Raw genomic sequence first — 22913 nt, 5'->3', positions numbered from 1 at the left:
GGTGGAATGAAACTGACTTTGAATCCAAACATCATAACAACTTAATTAACGTGAGGATCACAGGACCTCAGCCCTCGCTCTGGTTTTCTAACACCCTAGAAGTGTCCACCCTGGGGGAGTTCTTCATCTCTAAAAAGTAGTTGGCAAGTTCTCCCCCAGAGTCGAGTCCCAGCTTGCCTCTCACATTGCCTTCTACAAGCTCCAAGAGTCAGCTCATTTTTGGGTGGGCCTGGTCTCAGATCCTTCTACTCATCCCAGGCCACAGAGCAGAGATGCAGAGGACACCCGTGTGTCTCGTGACCACTTGCTTAGAGTGCTTGACCACACACAGACCACAATGACCAGATGGAAGAATCCACAAATTGGCCCCTGTTTCCCAACGAGGTTGAGGAAGTTAAGCTCTGAATGACCACACCATAGCAAGGTCAGATTTTCTGTGCTCCTTCAAGTCCCCTCCCCACCCCCAAGCCCGGCTTTTTGGTACTGAGCCCCACCCCCCACCCCCCCTCACCCCCACCCCCGCACACCCCCCACCCCCCCGCCAGTCCCAGCACTCACCTTTGGTGTGAGTGGAGCCAAGTGTGTGGTCCTTCAGAATGGTCAGCTTGTTGATACTTGGGAGCATTCAGCAGCAGGGCCAGCCTGGAACCTGGTGGATGAAGCCCAACTCCAGAATTCAATGGTAGAGGAACCACAGATATACGGGCCTTATAGCTCCTGGTTTCATACCTGACTTCCCTGAGAGCTGCTATGGGGACCTGGGAAGCCTTTCCCTTTCTGGCCCTGGACTAGAGGACTGAATGAGACAGACAGACAGACTTCAGGAGGCCCCGGAGCTCGTCAAAGCCTCAGTGTTGGCCTGGCTTTGACTCCCAGCTCTGAAGTCACTTCGGTCTGATGATCAAGTCAGAGCCAAGACCCAAAGTGATCCCTTCCTGCCCTCCCTGCTCAGGTGGCATTTATTGTATCACCTGGTAATTATCTGTGCTGTCTGGAATCTCCAGCCCCTGGGAGGAAAGCCCTGTCTTACTGGAGTCCTGGTCTCCCCGACTCCCCACCCCCACCATCAACACGCCACAGGAAAGCCAACAAGCTCACTTCGGTCTCACTTCCTGGACCACAAGGCAAGCAAGCACACCTGTCTACCCACAGCCTCCTTTCGACTTAATTGGTACCCAACCGGCCCAACAATTTCCCTATGCACTCACCATACTCAGCTTACCCAGGGCTCCCTTCCTTTGTGTGTGTGTGTGTGTGTGTGTGTGTGTGTGTGTGTGTGTGTGTGTGTGCAGTTTCTCTGCCTCTTTACATCTTGGATGCTGAACTATATTACATTGTACATAGAGTCCAAGTCTGAGCCACCGGCTGTGTCAGATGCCCAAGGTCAACAAGCCCCAACCTGAGCTGAGCAACCACCCTCCTCGGACCTCTACCAGGCCACAGAAGCCAGAGTCCAGCCCCTCAGAAGCCACCCCTACCTCTTCACTGGTCCCTTCCACTTGGTGTTATCTATGACCTCCTCCAAACCACACCTTGCACCCTCCCCCACCACTCCTATCATCTGGCGACGCCCATGGTTTGTAAGGCTGCTGCTACCTTAATGGAACTCCAATGCTCGACCTGTAAATCGGAACTTTCCTCTCCCGCTGGAAAACCCTTCAAAGGCCCCCTTTTCCCTGCAGAGAAAATTCTTGCCTTGCTGTTGCCTGCCCTGCCCTCTCTCTGCCCTCGGTGCTCCTGCCAGGACATTTTACAGGCTAACTACCTTGGCCTAAAGTAGTCTTTCTTCAGACTCTGCTAACTTATGACGCCTCCCTAAACCCCTCTCTGCTCCCAACTCTGAGCGCAAAGCTGTCTGTCACTCTTACTACCAAAGTCTGGGCAGCATGCACGGCGCCCAGTAATCATTCCTGAATGGATTGATGCCGACGGGTGGATGGGTAGGCTCACTAGAAAGCCAGAAAGATTAATTACGTAAAAATAAATAAATAGATAGATAAATAATAAATAAAGGCACACTTATGCAACCCAGCGCTATGCCAGTCTCTAATCCTATAACGCCTTTGCCACTTTATAGACAAGGAAACCGAGGGTTTCGGAGGCTTCTGTGATGTCTCGTTTTTCCCTTCCACCAAGCTCATGCCCACTAGGGAGCTCAGAGCGTGACCTTATTTAGAAACAGTGTCTTCGCAAGATAATTAGTTCAGATGAGATCATACTGGATCAGGGTAGGCCCTAAATGCAGTAATTAGTGGTCTTACAAGATGGCCATTTGGGCAGTCGCACCGGGAAGGCAGCTGTGTGGAGTTGGAAGCTGAGGTCAGCGGGACACAAGTACAAGCCAAACAGCCTCGAGGATTGCCAGAAAGCTCAGAAGGAGAGGAGGCAAGGAAGGATCCGGCCCCATAGTCTTGGGGGCGGCGAGGAGCATGGCTCTGCTTATGTTGGATTCCAGGCTTCCAATAACCAGAACTTGCTGTTTTAGGCCATTGAACTTGAGACACCACAGGACCCTACTTCGTCTATGGCTACACACTCAGCAAAAAGCAACCCAGGGGATTGAAATCCTCATCTCTTGCCTCCTTTCCTTCTGTGGAAACTCCTGAAGGCAGAAGACCCATTTCCCGACAGAGTAAGCTCAGGAAAACTGTCTCGCCTGAGGATCTATCTGCCTCCTTCCAGTGAAGGAGCATTCTGTGGCAGGGTGTGGTGGTTCAAATCTGTAATCTCAGGACTCTGGAGGTAGACAGAGGAAGATCAGGTGTTCAAGGGCATTATCAGCTACATAATTGAGACCAGTATGGGAGACTATCCCAAACAAACAAATAAACCAACAAGGAACACCAGACAACAGAGATTGTGTCCTTGGTCGCCATTACCAGGAAGTTGGAGATCACCTGGTTACTGGCCGAGATAACAGCCTTGAGTTAGTTTGGGCTTTCTGATCGGGTGAATGGAGAAAGAGACCAATGGTGGGGTTGGTTCAGTTCCATACCCTTCTGTATATAGCCTTCCACCATTCTTGCTAGTCACTCATATCCTGGCTTCCTGTCCACTCCCGGGGAGTTACCACATGAGCAGTGAAGAACTTGGAACAGCCAAGGTGTAACTGCTGCCAATAACTTAGAACCCTTATCCACAGGCAGTTTCCACTTGGGGCCTCATATGTCCCCATTAAGGCGTGGAGTCTGAGGACACCCTCTCATACTCCCTGCCTTCCATTTCTATACCCCCTGTGGGTTTAACTAAGGGTGACAAGGCTGCCATGAAGGACCCAGGTCAACCCTCTACGCCCAACATTATTTCTAGAGATTGAGAAGACAGCATCTGATCTCTGCCTCACCATGGGATTTGCCGGCAAACCTTGCTGCCCAGGACAGCTCCCGGGAGAAGGGCCAGCAGTCTTTAGTTCAGTATACTTGGGAGACCAGTGAGGTGGAATGATAACCCCACTCCAGAGGGGACAGCTCAGTCTATGGGGGTTCTGGTCCAAGTCAAGTTAAGCCAGAAACTGTCCAAGAGCCAACTCACCTAGGCACCGGGAAGCAGGCTAACGAAGGCTTGCCCAGGGATCTGGGTCCAGATATCACACTTGCTCTTTTCCTGAAAAAAAAAAAAAAAAAAAAAAAAAGTCCTCTAGGAATTTCTCGGCCAGGGAGGGGGTCACAGAGGGATGAGTCGGGTGTGGGGACAGTTCTCTACCAGCAACAGGACTAAGTTCTAGGCATTATATGACACCAGTGCCACAGCCCTGCTCCTTTCTCTCTAGCTTGGTGCTCAGCCTTTCCTCCTTCCCTTCTTTCTCCTCCCCCTTGGCTCCCACCTTCCTCTTCTCACACTCCAAGGTATGATGCCTCACCCTGGCTTAGCCTCCGGAAACAACATGGTCAGGACCTGGAAGGAATCCATGTCTGTCTCCGGCCCTCAGGGTGCAGAGAGGAAGAGGGCTTACCTGGCTCCCAGCTCTGGACAAGGGATCTGAGGAGGTCCTGGGATACTTGGACAGAAGCTCAAATCTCTGGCTTTCACTCACTGTCAAGTCAGTAACAGCCTTGGCCCTGGCGGAGGGCAGGCTGGGTAGTCGTGCAGGTTTGCCAGGGAGGAAACCTGTCGTGCCAAGGTGGCCGGCCCTAGGACAATACTGCTGCAGAGGAGGGGATGGGAGGCTGCTGGGGGCCAGGGGTGGGTATGGGAGTGGGGAAAGGAGGTCCAGGAATCAGACCACAAGTGGTTAGGGTGTATCAGTGATTGGTCCAAGTAACTACACAGTCTGGTGACTTTTGCCTTGTCTAAGGGTCTCAGTCCAGAGGATCACAAAGCTTGGTGTTCAGTCTCTCACCTCCACCTTCAGTTTCTGGTCAAGCATTGCTTGACCCAAAGGAAGGATCTTGGCGGGCATCCCTCACTGAATGTCCTGGGATGGGTCTACCCTCACATGCTTCAACTAGGCTTGCACACTTGCTCAGCGGGGCATCCCAGACTCAGGCTGGGCACATGTTCCTTAATTAGGAGTCGGGGTGGGAGTCTAGAGGGCAGAGCCCCCTCCCCTGTAATATGAGAAACTGGGACCACGGCTAGCTGCATTGAGCAGCAGGCTTCCAACAGGATCTGCTGAGGAAACCCCACAGGAGCTAGATGCTCTTCAGAGAAGCCAGGGACACTGTAGAACCAGGAACATACACGCGGGCCCTGGTGACAGGCTGCCCAGAGCTGGCCTTAGCCTGTTCATCTCTCAGGCATGGGGTGGGGGTGGGGGTCATGCTCAGCCTGCCTAGGCCTGCCTCCGGCCTCCTCTAAGTAGGAAGTGTCATTCGGGATTTGTCGAGGCTGGTAACACCCACACAGAGTGGACAAGACAGATACACTTGCTCGCATGTGGTGATTCCTGAAAGCGGGTGGTGCAGACATTGCCTAAAGCACCCTCACCCGCCTGAAGCACTTTTTTTTTTTTTTTTTTTTTTTTTTGTACAGTCAGACGACGATTTCCACCCCCCAAGTCAGCCCTGACTGGGGCCACATGATTGAGAGGTGCCAAATGCCACTTTGTCCTCTGCAGCGTCTGCCCTGGCCGCTCCCGGGAAGAGCTCCAACGCCAGGTCGTACGCGGGCGGGGCCCTCGACAATGAAACCTCTGCCAAAGAGGAGTGACCCTGGGCTCCACGCTGGCGGCCAGTGCCTGGGCGCGCAGCCGTAGACCCGGCGCTGCCCATCCCGCGCATCCCGGGCGGGGCGCGGCGCGGCTAACCCGCCTCTCTTCCACCCTCCCGGCGCCCGCCCGCAGCGACCATGGGGGCGCGGCTGGGGCGGCGGGCAAGAGCAGATGCCCCTGCGGCGCCGAGTGTCGGGCCCGCGCCCTACGAGCGCCGGGTGCGCTGGCTGCGAGAGATCCAGTCCACGCTCCGGGAGCGGCGGCCGGAGCGCGCTCGGCAGCTGCTGCGCCTTCTGCGACAGGCGAGAGAAAGAGCGGGGCAGCCCCGGATCGGGGGTGTCAGGGAAGGGCCGGGGTTGCGGGCTCAGGGGTGGGTGCGTTCCTAGAGGCGCGGGTTTTGCAGGCGTAGATATTCTTGCCTGGAGAGGGGGTGCGGATTTAAGTGGGGGGACCAGGTGGGGCTGGTGGATTGCTTGCTAAAGATGGGGCTGGCATGTTGGGGCACTGGGGTTTGAAGTCTGCCGTGTTGAGTGTGTGTGTGTTGAGGGACCACCAGTCTGGAGCTAAGAGCCCACATTTGGACCTTCTCAAGAGCGGGAGTGGGCGAGGGTAGGAGCATCTCACGCTGAAGGACAATGGGAAGAATGCAGCTCCCCATCCTGCAGGAAGAACGGAAGCAGTAGATACGAGAGAAAGGGTCCTGGGAGGCATAGCCCAGATGGCCAGGAGACAGATACCCATGGCAGCCCAGACAAAGCCACAGCGCACTCACCACCCAATCTAACAGGCAGTCTGAGCCCACCGAGAGGATACACAACCACATTTGTACATTGCATCGCCACATCTGGGCATTTGGGAGACACATTTGGTACCCTAGCCAGATTTCCTGAGCCCTGAGTTGCCCTAGGGAGACAGGGATGCCTGTCCCAGCATGACCCCTGGGCAAATCACTTCCTACTCAGCCTCCTCAACCTCGACTCTAGCTGCTGCTCCCACCGTGAAGGTAGACGCTTAGAGTCAGAGAAATTGGAAGAGCTGGCAAGCCAGGGCCCAGACAGAAAGCTGAGAGAAGGCGTGGCTAGGGATGTTGTTCGCTGTTATGGAATTCGAGAGGACTCAGCTCTGTTCCCCCCAAAACAGAATAAACCAGGTATGGTGGTATATGCCTGTATTCCCAGCACTTGGGAGATGGAGGCAAGAGATCAGGAGTTCAAGGTCATCCTTTGCTACTTAGCAAGTTCAGGACCAAGAGAGAGAGAGAGAGAGAGAGAGAGAGAGAGAGAGAGAGAGAGAGAGAGAGAGAGAGAGCGAGCGCAATCCTGCTCTTCCTCTGCACTGGGTGTCCTCTCTGTAGACTCAGCAGTCTGGAAAAATGGGACTGTCACTTTAAGAGGCACTGACCAGGCCCATGGAATGTAGGCTGGTGTCTGGAGCACTGTCTGGGTCTGCCTAGACACACAAGCCTCCTTCCTTTGGGATCCTCCCCCACCCCCACCCCCCCTTGGCTGGCATCTGTGGCTTGAACCATATTGAAAATATAAGCAGGATAGTAACTGGCAGGCAGCACCCAGCCAGGCATATTGCCTAGAAATACAGATAGCCATCTGAGATGGTGGAGCCCAGGGCACTTGGCTTGCATTTTATCCGGAAGCATCAGGGAGGGAACCAACCCCCAGAGAGCAACTAAGACCCCTCCTTGTAACTCAGTTACAAGTTGACATTTGAGGCATATCCAGGAGCCTAGCCTATCCCATCACCTCCTGGAACTCTGTAACTGCAGCCCATTGTGTTCCTGCTGCCTGGCCTGACTTCCTGTATGCTCAGGATGGCACAGGGCATAGCCTTCTCTGGCTAAGGGGTTAGGGGATGTCACATGGAGACTGGATGCTTGCGGGTCCTCTAAAAGCGTTTCTTTAATCTCAGTATGTAGGAGACAGGGCAGGTGGATCTGTACGTTCCAAGCCAGCCTGGTATATGTAGCAAATTCCAGGCCAGTCATGGCTACATGGTGAGACCCTAAACTTGAGAAAATAAAAATAATCAAAGAAGTCCATCCTTACATCGTACTCATAGGCATAGATGAGAGAAAGCCAAGCCATGAAGGCAAAGGGACCAGGCCAGGGTCCTGCTCCTGGGGTCTGGTTGAAGAGAAGTTCTGGTAGTCTGGGAAGGGTGTGATAGCCAAGCCCAGGCAATCATGGCTCTGCACACTCTGTGAGTCTCTGATGGCACAATGTCTAGGTTTAGTCTCTGCCAACGGAGTAAAGATTTGGTGTGTTTCACAGAGTGGCCCTGGAAGCCCAAGGATGATGTAGAAGGCTAGGAGCCCTGGGCAATAGTGATTAGGTATAAGGGCTGAGCCTTGGACGGCAGTGGGAGAACAGAGACTCACTTGGTTAGCTGGGGATAGACCGAAAGGATGCTAGGTGCGTCCTACAGAAGTGGACAGGGCGGAGCCCCCTACTGCACTCTGGCAAGGGACATAAGGCCAGCAAATGAGCAGGCTGACTTTGAGCTGCCTTTGGGAAAGTGATCTGAGGGAGAGGCTCACTCCCTGAGACAAAAAGATGGTGGCACAGTTCGGGGGACCTCAGGGATAGAGGGTGATGAAGGACCAAGAGAGAGTGCTGGGGACATCAGCGTTCAGAGTCATTAGAGAAGTAAGGTGTCACAGCGAGATATTACACACCCAACAACTAGTCTGAGTAACCTGATTATCAACCCCCTGAGGCCCTACTATGGGCCTCTCTCTCTAGACACTTGGCTGTCACCATGTGTTGGAAGATTCCAGCAAGCCCCGGGGGAGAGCTTTATAAACATGGGAACCTCTGAGGACTGCCTTCTGTCTGACCTGGGGAAGGAAAGCCCTGACCCCCTAGTTTACTCAATTGTTGCTTTGCCACCTATAGGACCTGGGCCTTGAAGGGAACCTCCTCACTGACATCCTCTACAGAAATGTAACTTTCCTTAACCTGGTGGACCCCATCTCCCATGACCTGCTGGTGAACCTGGCCCGGGACCTGCAGTGCCCCAAGAAGGTAAGATCAGCTGGCACAGGCCCCAGGGACATTGGGTTCTCATGCTTGCTGGGTGGCCTTAGGAAAGCCACTATCCCTCTTACAAGAACAGCTTTAGGAGCAGGTGTGAACTGCTTTGCTGATCCCCCAAAACATGCTTATAGGGAAATTTGTTTCTCCCCAGGCAGTGCTGTGTACCCCCATCCGGGCAGAAGCCCTACAGGGACATAGAACACAACCTATCTTGACACAGCTATGATCAGAACCATATACTCTTACTCCTGGGTCAGAAGAGAGCCACCCTAGTCTGAGGCCCTTGGTCTCTATTGTACCTGGACACCCTTGGGGACGGGGATTCACTGAAACCCTTCCAACGCTACTTGAGTCACAAACAAACCCAACCCCGTGCTACTTGCCACCCACTATGAACAGGGACACAGCACTGGCCTGTATGTCTGTGGTCAGCCACCAGTCCCCAAGAATCTTGAACACAGTGAAGCTCCCTCCCCCATGAAATAAGGGGGTCCACTGTAGGGTCTATCAGCTCTGAAGCCCACACATGTATTCAGCTGACTGGTCCACAGTCATCCCTGTAACCACCTAATCTGCTGTCACTGTATTGCATGCAGGGGGTGGGGGTGGGGGGCGCTGCTAACAGTATAAAAGAATGTTCTGGGTGATGAAGCGTGCTCGGTGCCAGCTCTGTGGAAAGCGTACCTTGTGTTTTGCCCCAAGCTGGGCCTCTTTGAGAATATAGTAGGATCAAGAGAGAACCATGTTGTGCAGTAAAACATAAAACCCCCGGCCCTGTCAGCCCAGACCCAGGCCCTATGGGCACAGCGTAGCTTGAAGAATGAGAGGAAGAACATGCTGACCTGTCTTTTTCTTATTCTCTGGGACTGGCGTCTCTGGAATAGGGCTCCCTCAAGGGGCCTGGTCTGGCCTTCTCCTTGTGGCAAGTCCCCTGGGGGTGTTGAGGGTGGCAAGCCGCTGGCTGATAGCTTGAGCTACTGGCCTTAGGCCTGAGGACAGCGAACAAGGGCCTCATTGTCTGGGCTTCCTCCCACTGGGCACTGCGGGCCTCAGACTAGCCTTTCCAGCTCCCAGCAGGCAGCCTCTCCTGGCTGTATGCCAGGCTACAGCCAGGGCAGAATGGAAGGGGCTCAGATTCATCCTGATCATGGCACCCCCCCTCCTCCCCCCACGTAGGACCACGAGCTCTGGAAGTCCTCGGATAAGATCTGTCGGCAGCTCATCTACCACCTCACTCCGCACTCCAAGCGAAAACCCCACAGGAAAACCCAGAGCAGGTGAGGAGAGCCTAGCCACAACCCTTGAAACACTGTTGGTGAGGGTCCCTTCTCTGAGAGCTGAATGTGCCAAAATCTCGCTCTGTTGTTCCCTCGTCTTACTCTACAGTAAGACTCCAGCCCTGACAGCAACCGTGGCCCGCAGCAACAGATGCCCCCTAAGCCAAGCGTCCTTGCAGGACAGTGACACCTCCTGCCATTCACTGGTCCCTCCATCCCTGTCCCTTCCTAGAGCCTGTGCCTCTTTGGGCTCTAGCAGATATATTAGGTAAAAGCTTAATAATAATAATAATAATAATAATAATAATAATAATAATAACCTCATGGATTCTGAGCCTCCCATTTCACAGGGAAGGGCACCAAGTTTGGAGAGGGGAAGTAGCTTACCTAGGGGGCAATTCCTTCCCCAATTCTCCTGCAACCCTTTGGGAATTCATCAGCTCCAGACTTCCTGAGGCAAAGACTTCCACAGCCTCCCCATAGCTTACTCCACTTGCTCGTGGTCCCCTGTTTTGGTCACTAAATCATAGCCTCGAGACAGTCTCGGCCCAGAACCAGTCCTGGCATCCTAAGGTCTAGAACCACAGATGGAAACTGACTGAGCCCCGTTCATCCCGCACCCCATTTCATTCTTATGCTTTATGGTCCAAGGCACACCCAGAAACCATGCTTCCTGCCCTAGCAGATGGAGCCCTGGCAATATTCTCAGTGTTCTTCCTCACCTACCTCCCAGAGGGTCCTAGCTTCCCCATAGGGCTGTGGGTAAAGGGAGAGCAATCAAAAGTGTGCCAGGGGTTTTGAAGACCCTAAATGCCTCTTTCAGCTTATCACAGGGAGGCCCAACCTCCCCCCCCCCCCAGCAGTCCCTTGACCCACAATATCAACTTGTTTCCTCCCCTTTGCTGTCCTGGGCTGGTCCCATCTCTAGCTCCCACCAACAAACTGAGAAGACCATAACGATACCATCATCTGCTGGTGGCAACGTTTTTTTCATTATCTTAAAGGATGCAACCTGCAAAGGGACACGGGGGGGGGGGGGGAAGGGAGTGTAAGCTCAGGGGGTCAGAGCATTGCGATTTAGAGCCCTGCTCCCCACCTGGTGATGTACAGGCAAGGGACCGGTTTCACTTCCTGTCGTTCCTTTGTGGCGTGGGCTCACTAATTATACACCCTTGGGCTGTCATGAAAATAAGTAATTTCAATGCAGGAAGCACAATAGTTTACATATGGAGATTTAATTCGTGTATCTAATCTTTACAACAACCTTGGCCCCATTTCACCAGAGGGGAAACTGATCTCAGAAAACATTGCCTTTGGCCACCAACGAAAAAAAAAAAATTGGCTTAAAAAAGGTTTATTTATTTTTATTATTATTTTTAGGGTGAAAATGCTTTCCCTGCATGCATGCATGTGTGCTACGTACTAGAGGCTAGAGAGTATTGAATTCCTTAGAGTGGCAGTTACTGATAGTTATTTAGTCATCATGTGGGTGTTGGGAACTGAACTCGGGACCTCTGTAAGAACAGCGTGCACCCTTAATTGCTGAGTCATCCCTCCAGTCCCAGAAGTGGCACTATTAAATCAGGCTTTGCCAGGCCTAAGAAACCTAGGTTGCCCTTGGTGGGTAACTGTCTGCTGTGGCTGGGGTCCTGGTTCGCTGTACCCACCTGCATCTCTTCCTCCATAGCCTCAAGAGCAGCCTCCAGAAGACTCTGCTGGTAGGGGAGACTGTGGACCTTTCTGGCATCCCGCTATCGGCCCGGGATGTGCAGCACATATCCCGCTACCTGGACAGTCGTGGTGCAGAGCTGGTGGTCCTAGACCTGAGCTTCACGGAGCTGAGCGATGAGCTGCTGCATCTGCTGCTGCCCAGCCTCTGGGCTCTGCCCCGCCTCACCCAGCTGCTGCTCAATGGTAATCGGCTAACCAGAGCTGCTGCCCGGGAACTCACCGAGGCTATCAAGGACGCCGCCAAGTTCCCCGTGTTGGCCTGGGTGGACCTGGGTAACAATGTGGATGTGTCTTCGCTTCCCCAGCCCTTGCTGGTTGGCCTGCGAAGGCGACTGAGCCAGCACACCTCGCTCCCTACCATCTATGAGGGCCTGGACCTCGAGCCTGGGAGCGGCATGGCTGAGACCACTGCTGCAGTCTCCTCCTGGGGCTCTGCAGCCACGGAGGCGGGATCAGAGCCTCAGGGTTGTTGTGCCAGGTGACTTGCTACTGGTCTGGTTCAATGCTAATGACTGAGGTCTTTTAAGAACCTGGTATTAGAGGCCCACAGTGTCCCTCAGAGAGACAGTGAAAATGTTCGACTTGGGGTGGAGTGGGTGGAAGGAAAAGGGTTTCGTGGGAGGCAGGCCAGGCAGCCCACACTAGGGGATCCATCCTGCCCAGCAAGAGGTGCCTCAGTACCCACAGCCCAGACCTTCCAGGAAAAGGATGCTATCACTTATTTCAAAAGGCTTTATGGACCACAGACTTCAGACTCACTGAGCTCCAGGCCTGCTGGGGAGGTAGGAAGACCCCACCTGCCCAGTGTGGGTAAACCCAGTGCTCACTGGGAGGTCTCCATGGAAACAAGATGGAGAGGTCATGGGTTCAGTGGTGTGGGCTCAGGAGTTAGAGGAGACCTGACCTCAGGAGCAGGGTTTGAGCTTCAGGGGAGCAGGTTGGGAGACACAGACAGACAGAGCTCTGTATGGAGCCCGAGAGCAAATGCAATCAGGGCCCTTCAGTGTGCTCAGGGCTGGGGACAAGGCTCCACACACCAAAGGCAAGGCCACGGTGGATGGTGGATCTGGAGGTGGAACGGTTGACTTTGTGTTTGTCCCCCATGGGACACAGCATTGGCCACTCTCCCCAGCTCTAGTCCCCCACGCTTCCTGTGTAGGTTGACTGAGTATCCTGGCAGGGTGAGGAGATGCATCTGGCTGGAGATGAGGGGCTGTAGTGTTTCCTTTGGTTTTTGGGATCACACACAGCATGTAAGGGGGTGGAGATGGGGCCCAGCTAGCATCAGGAGTTCTCAGGGCAAAACAGACTTAATGGTATCTCTCTAAGGCGCTACTGTCTTCTTTTCCAAAATCCCTCAAGGTGGCCTTCCAACTAGAAGACTAATGTCTGGTCACCCTTCCTGACCCATTTAGAAAACTAGAGTTTTTAGCCCAAGGGTAGAGAGGCAGGGCAAGTGAGGAAGGGACTCAGAGAAGAGCAGGGTAGGAAAGCCAGTGGTCTAAGGCCTCTGAGTAGAGCCAAGACTTAAGGTCTGGTGACAGTGGAGAGAGACCCAGTAACAGAGGGCAGTCTCAGGGTCAAGGTAAAGGCTGGGGTCACCCTGGACCTGTGTGCCTATGGCCCGTCAGCTCTGACACCCCCTTCCCCCTGTCTAACTCCAAGTGGACTATGGACAGTACATCCAGGACCCCATGAAACATCCATGGCATCACATCCCCAGCCCAGTGTGCCCAAGGAGAGAGAGATCGATCGATTACACCAGCTCCCAGGCCTGGGAAAAAGGACAGCTGAGAAAAAAACATTATAGCCTCATGCTCCACTGCTTTAGAGAAATGCTTATCAAGACACCGTGAGAAGAGCACAGGACCTCTGGCTCCGCTCTGTACTTGCTTGGGGACCTGGCTAGGTCTTCCGGCTCTTTGAGTCTGGGACCCAACTTCCCCCTCTCTTAACTAGAACTTGCTGTCCAGGATCCTGGCACTCAGTGCTTCATCTTGAATGACTTCCAACCCCACCCCACCCCCCCCCCCGACTTATTGGACTTTCTCTGTGCCTTAACAACTCGGGACAAGGTTTGGGGCTTTCTGGAGCCAGGCAAAGCAAGATAGAGTATGGGCCAGCAGAGAGAAGGAAGGGAAGACCAGCTTTGGGCCCAGCAGACTGATAACCTCAACGCATGGTTAGGCAGCTGAGTTTTCTCTGTAACTCCTTGCTGTACAGAGGCAGAGTTCTGAGTCTCTCCTGCCCTTCTTACTCTCTGCCCACAGCTGGTCTGAAGCCAGCCCACAAACCTTTAGGTATCACGGTGCAGGAAGATCCTTCCTAGGATGTTGTGTGAGGACGGAAGCAGGGGGTTCCCGGCAAATCCAGATGGCAGCAGACTGTCTCAATTTCCCCCACCTTTTTGAGGCAAGTGATGCAGTAGCTGTGCCAGATCCTGAGACAGCTTAGGAGATGTGGGCAAAGTTGGCTTTGCTGCTATGCAAGTGGTCCTGGTCCTTCACGAAGTTCTCATGACCACCGGTAGGGAGATTCCATGGGTCGGGACAGAGATTTCCAGAAAAGGGAGGGTCGAGTCTTGTCTTTGTACTACTATAACAGAATACCACATCCTGGTAATTTATAAACAATAGAAGTTTACTCAGCCCAGGGTTCTAACGACTGGGAAGTGAAATTGAAGAGAAGCATCTGGTGAGGGTTTTCTTGCTGCGTCATCCTCTGTGTCACATGGCTAGAGAGCGTGCAAAGGGTAATAAGGACTTCCACGCACCAGGGGAGAACCCTGCTGATCTAATAATTACCCTTTAAATCGCAGACCCCTTGGGTTTCCCATGCATACGCCCTGAGTAGGCTTCACTCAGGTTGGTGAAGAAGGCACTGACCAGGAAGTAAGAAGGAAGCATGTCTTGCTCATGTGTCAACCTGGAGGTATTCAACCATCCTTGGTCCAGACCCATCACTTCCTAGCAGTGCAGTCCGTTTGGGAACTAGGCACGAGCATCCTTGTTGTCCAGTTGAAGTGAGGAGGAGATGAGGTTTGGAAAGAGCCTGTCACAGGACTGGTGCAAGCCAGCATTCTGTAGTGTCTGTCGGTGAGTCCTTCACCTAGTCTATCTGTGTGGTGAGACTTGGCAAGAGCTAGGTTGAAACACATATCTATCATCTATCTATCTATCTATCTATCTATCTATCTATCTAAATCAATCCATCCATCCATCCATCATCTATCTATCTATCTATCTATCTATCTATCTATCTATCTATCTATCTATCTATCTTAGCACTGAGACTTGGACTCTGGGCCTGAACCATACTAATCAAGTGCTTTTTTCACCATCCTGTATCCTGTATCCTAGATCCCCCAACCTCTCTCTCTCTCTCCTTACTTGCTTAGCCAGTCTTGTGATGTAGCCTACACTGGGCTTGAACTTCCAATCACCCTGCTTCTGTCTTATGAGTGCTGGAATGTGTCACTGCTTCTAGCGTAATCTCTCCGAGAACCCAGAACCATGGGCTGAAGGTTCCTGATGTACCAAGGTTTTCTCTGGGTGAAAAGGGAAGCTCTCACTTGTCCTGGAGATTGTCTTGGATCGCCACCACTGCTGTCATCTCCACAAACAGAAACCTTCACTACTTTCTTCCCAACGGCATATTTTGTTTTGTTTTAAACAGTAATTTATTTTTTAACAAAACAAAACAAAAAACAACCAAGCTGTTACGAACTGGGCGTGGTGGCACAGGCTTGTAAGCCAGCCTTGGTTATATAGTGAGCATCCGTAAAATTGCAACATAATAAAGCAAACACACTGTGACAAGTTTAAAGCGTGCAGCGGAGTTTGTTGTAATTACACGTTTGTGAACACCATGTTAGTAAATGAGTCTGCCATCTCCAAGCTGGCTGTGTCTCCTCCTTCCTTCCTTCTATTACAAGCTCTCAGAAGCCATTGCTCTGCGTTCTGTCCCCTCCCCCACAGATTAGTTTACATCTTTTAGATTTATACCAGTTCATGAAATTATACAAACGTACTTTTTTAAAGTAGATTTAAAAAAATAAACCAGCACAATTATTTTGAGACACCTATATTATTGCATGTATCCAGACCCGCCTTGTGAATCGTATTTCATGGGTGTATTTTATCGGTGAGCCTGTTGACAGACATTCAGTTATTTCTAGGTCCTGGCTATGTTCAGATGAAGCTGCTGTGAAAATCCATGCACTAGTTGTGGCATGAACATTTCATTTTTCTTGAGTAAGCATCTGAGTCTGTAAATTAATTAGCCTTTCATTTCTACGAGGAAGGACCTAAGAGAAACAACTGAGGAGAGGAAGAATATACTTTGGTTCATGATTCAGGGATGTCCGTCCATGTTTCCTTGGTCCTTGACCCTTGACCCTATACTCTTGGGCCTGAGAGAAGGGTAACCATGTTCAAGCAAAGCCATTTACCTTGTGGCTGCTGGTGGGGGGGGGGTGGAGAGAGAGAGAAAGAGAGAGACAGAGAGGCAGGGAGAGAGAGAGGAAAGTCAGAGACACACAGAGAGATAGACAGACACACACAAAGAGAGAGAGATAGGAGAAAGACACAGACACGCAGAGATGGAGAGGCACAGAGACAGATACACACAGAGACAGACACACACACAGAGTGTGTGTGTCAGAAACACAGAAAGAGAGACAGACACACACACACAGAGTCAGAGACACAGAGAGAGACAGACAGAGAGAGACATACACAGAGAGAGAGAAAAGTCAGCGACACAAAGAGATAGACAGACACACACAAAGAGAGAGATAGAAGAGAGACACAGACACACAGAGATGCAGAGACACAGAGACAGACACACACAGAGACACAGAGACAGACACACACAGAGACACAGAGACAGATACACACAGAGACAGAAACACACACACACAGAGTGTGTGTGTCAGAGACACAGAAAGAGAGACAGATAGACACACACAGAGTCAGAGACACAGAGAGACAGACAGAGAGAGAGAAAGAAAGAGAAAGAAAAGTCAGAGACACACAGAGAGATAGACAGCACAGAGAGAGAGGGATAGGAGAGAGACACAGACACACAGAGATGCAGAGACACAGAGACAGACACACAGAGAGACACATAGAGACACATAGAGACACAGACAAATACACACAGAGACAGAGACACACACACACAGAGTGTGTGTCAGAGACACAGAAAGAGAGACAGACAGACAGACACACAGCGTCAGAGACACAGAGACAGACACACACACACACACACACACACACACAGAGAGAGAGAGAGAGAGAGAGAGAGAGAGAGAGAGAGAGAGAGAGAGAGACTGGGTGAGCTTCCTCCAATAAACCCATCCAGCTCTAAACTCATTGATGGGTAAACCCACAGATGATCCAGTCACCTCTGTAGGGCACCATATGAATCAAGCCACCAGTACACCAGTCAGTCTTTAGGGGCCACACAGTTCCTATCCCAACCATAATTGAGTAGAATGGCTAGGTCACGTGGTCTAGGCTCCATGGTCGGGCATCTGTAACACTTTAAGAAAGTCTTGCACTGATTTTCAAGGTCTTGATATATATTTTCCCAGCCTTAGTAGTAGCACACAGGATTTGGGTCCTCTCCTTTACAAGTCCCTAACTGAAGACGTTAATAATCAATAGTACGGTGGGTAGGGGTGGGTGGGAACAGGTTCCATGACACACGTGAGGTCAGAGGACAACTTTAAGGACTTAGTTTTCTCCTTCTGTATCTACATGAGCTCCAGGAATTGAACTCAGAATGCCAGGCTGGCACAACAAGAGTCTTTACCCTCTGAGTCATCTCGATGGGCCTATGGTTTTTAATTTGATTTCACTATTGTCTGGGAATGCAGTGCAGCTCCGGTACAGTTTGAATTTATTGACTGGTTTTACAGCTCATCATATGGTTGGCACTGGTAAATGTGTGTGCTTATAAAGAAAGTACATTCCACTGAGGTTGGGTAACCAGTAAGTGGTAATAAAAGTCAGAGTGGTTGACAGCATTGTTTAAGTCTACGCTGTGCTTACTGGTTTTCTGCCTATTTGTTTTATTTGGTGAGAAAGAATACTGAAGTCTCTGACTATAGTTGTGGATTTCTCTCTCTTACTGATGTCCTATTTTTTTTTTTTTTTTTGCTTTGTATGAGTTGAAGATTTATTATTGGGAGTATAAATGTTTAAGACTTCCACAGACCCTTGAAGGAGCCTTATCATATCCTGGTGATTGTCCTTTTTCTGAAATGTTCTTAACTGATATTAACTAGTCACCCGATGCTTAACAATCAAAGCTAGCTTATTATTAGTGGCTAGGTTTTGTGTCAAGTTGATACAAGCTAGAGTCATTTGGGAAGAGGGAATCAGTTGATAAAAATGTGCCCACCAGATTTGCCTGTATAGAAGCCTGTGGTATTTTCTTAATTAGTGATTTGATGGAGGAGGGCCCAGCCCACTGTGGGTGGTGCCATCCACACCTGGTGATCCTAGATCTGTGGTTGGAGATCGTATGTTCTGTAAGAAAGCCCACAGCAGAGCAAGCCAGAGCAATCCATGGATTCTGCATCATGATTAGTGATTCAGCTCCTACCTCTGGGTTTCTGTCCTAATTGAGTGCTCACCTTGAGAGTGTGTGTGTGTGTGTGTGTGTGTGTGTGTGTGTGTGTGTGTGCCTGGACCAGCTGGCAAGGGACTGACATTTTGTGTCCTAGAATGTGGTCAATTTTGGAGAAAATTCCAAGAGCTGCTCAGAAAGTATGTTCTATAGTGTTTGGGTGGAATGTTCTGTCTTTTAGTCTGTGTCTTTTTCTTGATTAATTGAGGTCATTAATATTGAGTTATTAATGAGCAGAATTTATCAATTCCTGTTATTTTATTATGTGTGGGTTCTCCCCTTTTGCTAAGTGTTCTGGGATTATCTATTCCTTGTATCTTTTTGTGTGTGGTTACCCTTTTCTTCAGACTTAGGTTTTCTTTCTAGTGCCTTCTATAGAGCTAGATTGGTGGGCAGGAATTGTTAAAATTTGTCTTTATGTGAAATGATTTTCTTTATTGATTATGGCGGATAGTTTTGATGGGTATAGTAGTCTGGGCTGGCATCTATGGTCTCCCAGAGCTTGTAGAACATCTGAAAGACTTCTTTCAGAGTCTCCATTGCAAAACTCAGGTGTTGTTCCAATGGCCTTGCCTTTAAATGTGACTTTTTGGGTTTTTTTGTCTTCCCCCCCCCCAAAGCTTTTAATATCTTTTCTTTGTTCTGTACATTTAGTGTTTTGATTATTCTGTGTCATGTAGAATTTCTTTTCTAGTCATGTCTATTTTGTGTTCTGTATGCTTCTTGTACCATCATAGGCATCTCCTTATTTAGATTGGGGGAATTTTCTTCTATGGTTTTATTTAAAATATTTTCTATGCTTTTGACCTGGGTTTCTTCTCCTTCCTTTATCTCCATTATTCACAGATTTTGTCTTTTCATAGTGTCCCAGACTTTCTGGCTGTTTTGTGCCTGAGTTTGTTTAGATTTAACATTTTCTTTTACTGGAGTATTTTTTTCTTTTGCTGCATCTTTGATTCCTGAGATTCTTTCTTCCAACAGATTTTAATCTCTTGGTTGGGTTTACTTCTGAGGTTTTTCATTTGACAAACCATTTCTAGTTTCATTTCAGTTTTGGTTTTCTTTTTTCTTTTTTTGTTTTTTTTTTTTTTTTGAGACAGTGTTTCTCTGTGTAGCCCTGGCTGTCCTGGAACTCACTCTGTAGACCAGGCTGGCCTCGAACTCAGAAATCCGCCTGCCACTGCCTCCCAAGTGCTGGGATTAAAGGCGTGCACTACCACTGCCCAGCAGTTTGGGTTTTCTTTAGTGATTCTATTTCTTTATTAAATTTTACTTCATGTTTTGAATTGTTTTCACTATCTCATTCATTTATTTGTGTTTTATAATATAATTAAGGCATTTATTCATATCCTCTTTAGAGTTCTTGAACATATTCATAATTGAAATTTATTTTTTAAAGATTTGTTTATGTATGAGTGCTCTATCTGCATGTACACCTGTGTGCCAGAAGAGGGCATCAGATCCCATCACAGATGGTTGTGAGCCACCATGTGGTTGCTGGGAATTGAACTCAGGACTTCTAGGAAGAACAGCCAACACTTTTAAATGCTGAGCCATCTCTCCAGCCCACATAATTGATATTTCAAAGTCCTCGTCTTGTGCTGCAGCTAAATTGTTTTTCAGTTTCTGTTTCAACTGGAGGAAGCATAATAATGTCTTGGTAATTCATGTCTGCATTTTTATACTGGGATATAAGCATTTGGAGTAATGGTTCTGAAGTGTGTCTCAGTGTAGATATCTCTGGCCTTGTTTCTTTGAGTGGGTGTTCCATTCTTTCCGTTGCTGTTGCCCACTCTGGATCCTTGGCAAATATGGCAGCTGTTGGCATTCCTAATAGTGTAGTTCTGTTCTCCACTGGGGTCACAGAGGAATGGAGATGGGCTGGATAGAAGGACAGGCTGACAGGGGCAGCAGCAAAGAACCATGGGACCCAGGTCTGCACCAAGGCAGTGTTCCCTAGGAGCTGGAGGTGGGCTGGGGGAGGGGCTCACTTTTTCATGTCCTTGCTTCTACTAGGTATAGTTTTACATGTAAAGTTTGTTTCTGAGCTTGGCACGGTAGCATGCTTATAATCCTAGCACTTGGGAGGCTAAGGCAGGAGGATTGAAACTTTGAGGCCAGCCTAAGTTTCACCAAAAATCCCAGGCCAAATCTGGGATACAGAACGAGATCTGTCAAAAAAAAAAAAAAAAAAAAAAAGAAAAAAGAAAAAAGAAAGAAAGAAAGAAAAGAGAGAGAGAGAAAGAGAGAGAGAGAAAGATGATGATGACGTGTTTGTGTGTGTCCGTGAGGGTGTGTGTGCATGCATGCCATAGGTTTCCAGGGATTAACAGGTTTCAGGTTTGCGTGGAAAACACTTTTGCCCATCTTTCTTGAGACAGAATGTTCTTGCTTAGTTGAGATTGGGTCTGGAACTCCAGTTGTAATCTTCCTGCCTCAGCCTTCCAAGTGAGGACACACACCACTCAGGACGTCATTGTAGAGTTGATTCCCTTCTTCCACCAGGTGGGTTCCTGGGGATTGAACTTAGGCTGTCAGGCTTGGCAGCAATCATCTTTACCCACTGAGCCCTCTTGGTGGCCCAGCAATGTTTTTCCTTCAGTTGTTGAGAATACCCCCACTATTTTCTTGCTTGTATTGTGTTTCAAAAGGGAAAGCTGCCATCCTTATCTTTGGTCCATGGATCTTAGTTTTATTTGCAGGCTGCTTTTAAATATTTTTCTTTTTCTCACTTGCTGTGAGTTAATAATATGCCTTTTCCTTTGTGTCTCATTGAAGTTCATTTAATTTGTTAGATCTGTGGGTTTAATTTTTATCAAGTTTGGAAAAATTCTGGCCATTATTTTTTCAAGTAATTTCTTTGGTCTTCCTTTGGGTATCCCAGTTGCTCCTTTGGTACCCAGTTACTCCTTTGGTACCCAGTTACTCCTTTGGTACCCCAGTTACTCCTTTGGTACCTAGTTACTCCTTTGGTACCCCAGTTACTCCTTTGGTATCCAGTTACTCCTTTGGTATCCAGTTACTCCTTTGGTACCCCAGTTACTCCTTTGGTACCTAGTTACCCCTTTGCTATCCCAGTTACTTCTTTGGTACTCCAGTTACTCCTTGGTACCCCAGTTACTCCTTTGGTACCCAGTTACTCCTTTGGTACCCCAGTTACTCCTTTGGGTCACTTGAACTTACCCCACAATTCACTCTTTTCTCAACTCTTTTCTCTTTATGATTGATTACTTTTGGGTAGTGTCTTTTAGTTATGTCTTTTCTGGGTTATTTTGATACTGCTGTAAATTAAACACCATGTCCACGGCAACATATGAAAGAAAGCGCGTAAGTTGGCTGACAGTTTCAGAGGGTTAGCGCTCATGATCTAGAGCAAAGGAAATACTGGGGGCTCACATCTTGACCCACAACCACACAGCAGAGAGAGAACACTGGGAATTGAGCGAGTCTGTTGAAACCTCAGAGCCTGTCCCCAGTGATACACCTCCAACAATGCCACAGCCACTGAACCTCCTTAGCCAGCTGGGGACCAAGTGTAGAAAAATGTGAGCCTAAGGTGGCCATTGTCGTTCAATCTACCACGTGCCTCAAATTCATATCTTTACCTGTGCTGGAGAATCAATCTAGGGCGCCATGCATGCTGGGCAATCCTCTACCACTGAACTATCCCAGACCTTTGTTTCCATCCATTTCTAAGGTGTGTGTCTACAGGGGCTTATGTAAACTCTGTTGGTTTTGAACTCACTGTGTATTGGAGGTTGACCTTGAGTGATTGCTCCTTCTGCTTCTATCTCCCAAACTCTGGGATTACAGGCACCGACCACTAGGTCAGTCTTAGAGCTTTTCATCTTCCTGCTTCTGCCCCCTGAGTAGTTGGGATTACAGGCCTGAGCTAGCAGGTCCAGCTTTCCTTAAACTTTTCTTGTGAAATAAATAATCTGCTGTTAATCCCACCCAGAGATTCCCTCTGGTTTTTTCTTCCTTGTCCTCCTCGCTCCAATCAAGTATTTAATATTTATTTACATTTATTTTATGCGTATGAATGTTGTGTACTGTGTGCATAGTGTCCCTGGAGGCCAGAAGAAGGTCTCGAATCCTCTGGAACAGGAGTTACAAATGGTTATGAGCCTCCACATGCTCATAACCTGGAAACGGAACCTGGGTCCTCTGGGAGAGCAATAAACACTTTTAACTGCTGAGCCATCTCTCCAGTTCCTCTATTTAACCATCTGAAGATACAGGATGCACTTGTAGTAATTCTATTAATGTCATTCTCTGCTAATGTAATGTCTGTATCAGCTTTGGACTTCTCTTTACTCGGATCAGTGACTGTGCTTTCCTGTCTTTGGCATGCTACCCATTTTTGAGTGGAGGCCGGTCATTATTTATTTCACCTAGATACGGAATATTTTTATACTCTTATGACAGCTTTTTGAGTCTTATTCTGCTATACACATTTTAAAAACTGTTTGGTTTTGAGGCAGAGTCTCATCGGCTCCAGCCCAAGCAGATCTGGCAATTATTCTGTATCCCAGTCTGATCTAGAACTCATCTTGATGCTACAGGCATGAGTCGCCACACCCAACTTATTCTGGGGTATATACTTAATTGGCCTAGAAAAGCAATTTGAATTTTTTCAAGTCTTGTTTCTATGACTTGTTAGGCAGGTCCACAGCAGTGCTTGTGTAGGCTAATTGTTCCTCATGTATGAGACCAGGCCTCCCTGAGTACTGGTAATTAGTCTGTTTGTTTGTTTTTTTTTTTTTTTTTTAAAATGTAACACCCTCTTTATTTTTCAGTTATTAAAGTCAAATATTAAATATTTTAAAGTGTTATTTACACACATAAACCACATATAATAGTGTAACCTGTTACTTGAAAAATAAAAGATGAAATGTTATATTGACTTCCTTACATATTACCCATAATATCAATAGACTTTGTGCGTGTGCGTGTGCGTGTGCGTGTGCGTGTGCGTGCGCGTGCGCGTGCGCGTGTGTGTGTGTGCGTGCGTGCGTGTGTGCGTGTGCGTGTGCGTGTGCGTGTGCGTGCGTGTGCGTGTGTGTGTGT

The 22913-nt window shown here is 49.2% G+C and overlaps 2 protein-coding genes across 4 annotated transcripts in view; one reads left to right on the top strand and one right to left on the bottom strand.

Annotated features, from left to right (window-relative positions):
• The window catches only part of Ggt1 (gamma-glutamyltransferase 1), a 37161-nt gene extending 28043 nt beyond the window's left edge, over window positions 1-9118 (bottom strand). Inside the window, exons 1-3 of the mRNA XM_034524533.2 lie at window positions 9042-9118; window positions 3532-3603; window positions 559-649 (exon numbers count right to left, since the gene is read on the bottom strand). The gene's annotated coding sequence lies outside the window, so the exon portion shown is untranslated. The remainder of the gene's footprint in view (window positions 1-558; window positions 650-3531; window positions 3604-9041) is intronic.
• Window positions 5020-15032, top strand: Lrrc75b (leucine rich repeat containing 75B). Of its 3 annotated transcripts, none has more exons than XM_076916542.1 (5): window positions 5020-5451; window positions 8059-8187; window positions 9376-9476; window positions 11164-11685; window positions 14026-15032. In XM_076916542.1, exons 1-5 carry the CDS (start codon window positions 5287-5289, stop codon window positions 14054-14056), a joined length of 948 nt encoding a protein of 315 aa, XP_076772657.1. In that variant the 5' UTR covers window positions 5020-5286; the 3' UTR covers window positions 14057-15032. The 3 variants fall into 3 exon arrangements, with proteins under 3 accessions (XP_076772657.1, XP_076772656.1, XP_034380423.1); XM_076916541.1 differs by having other exon boundaries at window positions 5021-5451; window positions 13478-15032; XM_034524532.2 differs by lacking the exon at window positions 14026-15032 and having other exon boundaries at window positions 5027-5451; window positions 11164-13620.
• Window positions 15033-22913: the final 7881 nt, after the last annotated feature.

This window comes from Arvicanthis niloticus, chromosome 20, assembly GCF_011762505.2.
Source record: "Arvicanthis niloticus isolate mArvNil1 chromosome 20, mArvNil1.pat.X, whole genome shotgun sequence".
In the NCBI taxonomy this organism is placed as follows: domain Eukaryota; kingdom Metazoa; phylum Chordata; class Mammalia; order Rodentia; family Muridae; genus Arvicanthis; species Arvicanthis niloticus.
The sequence above is the reverse complement of the archived record's forward strand: the minus strand, read 5'-3'. Positions and strand labels throughout refer to the sequence as shown.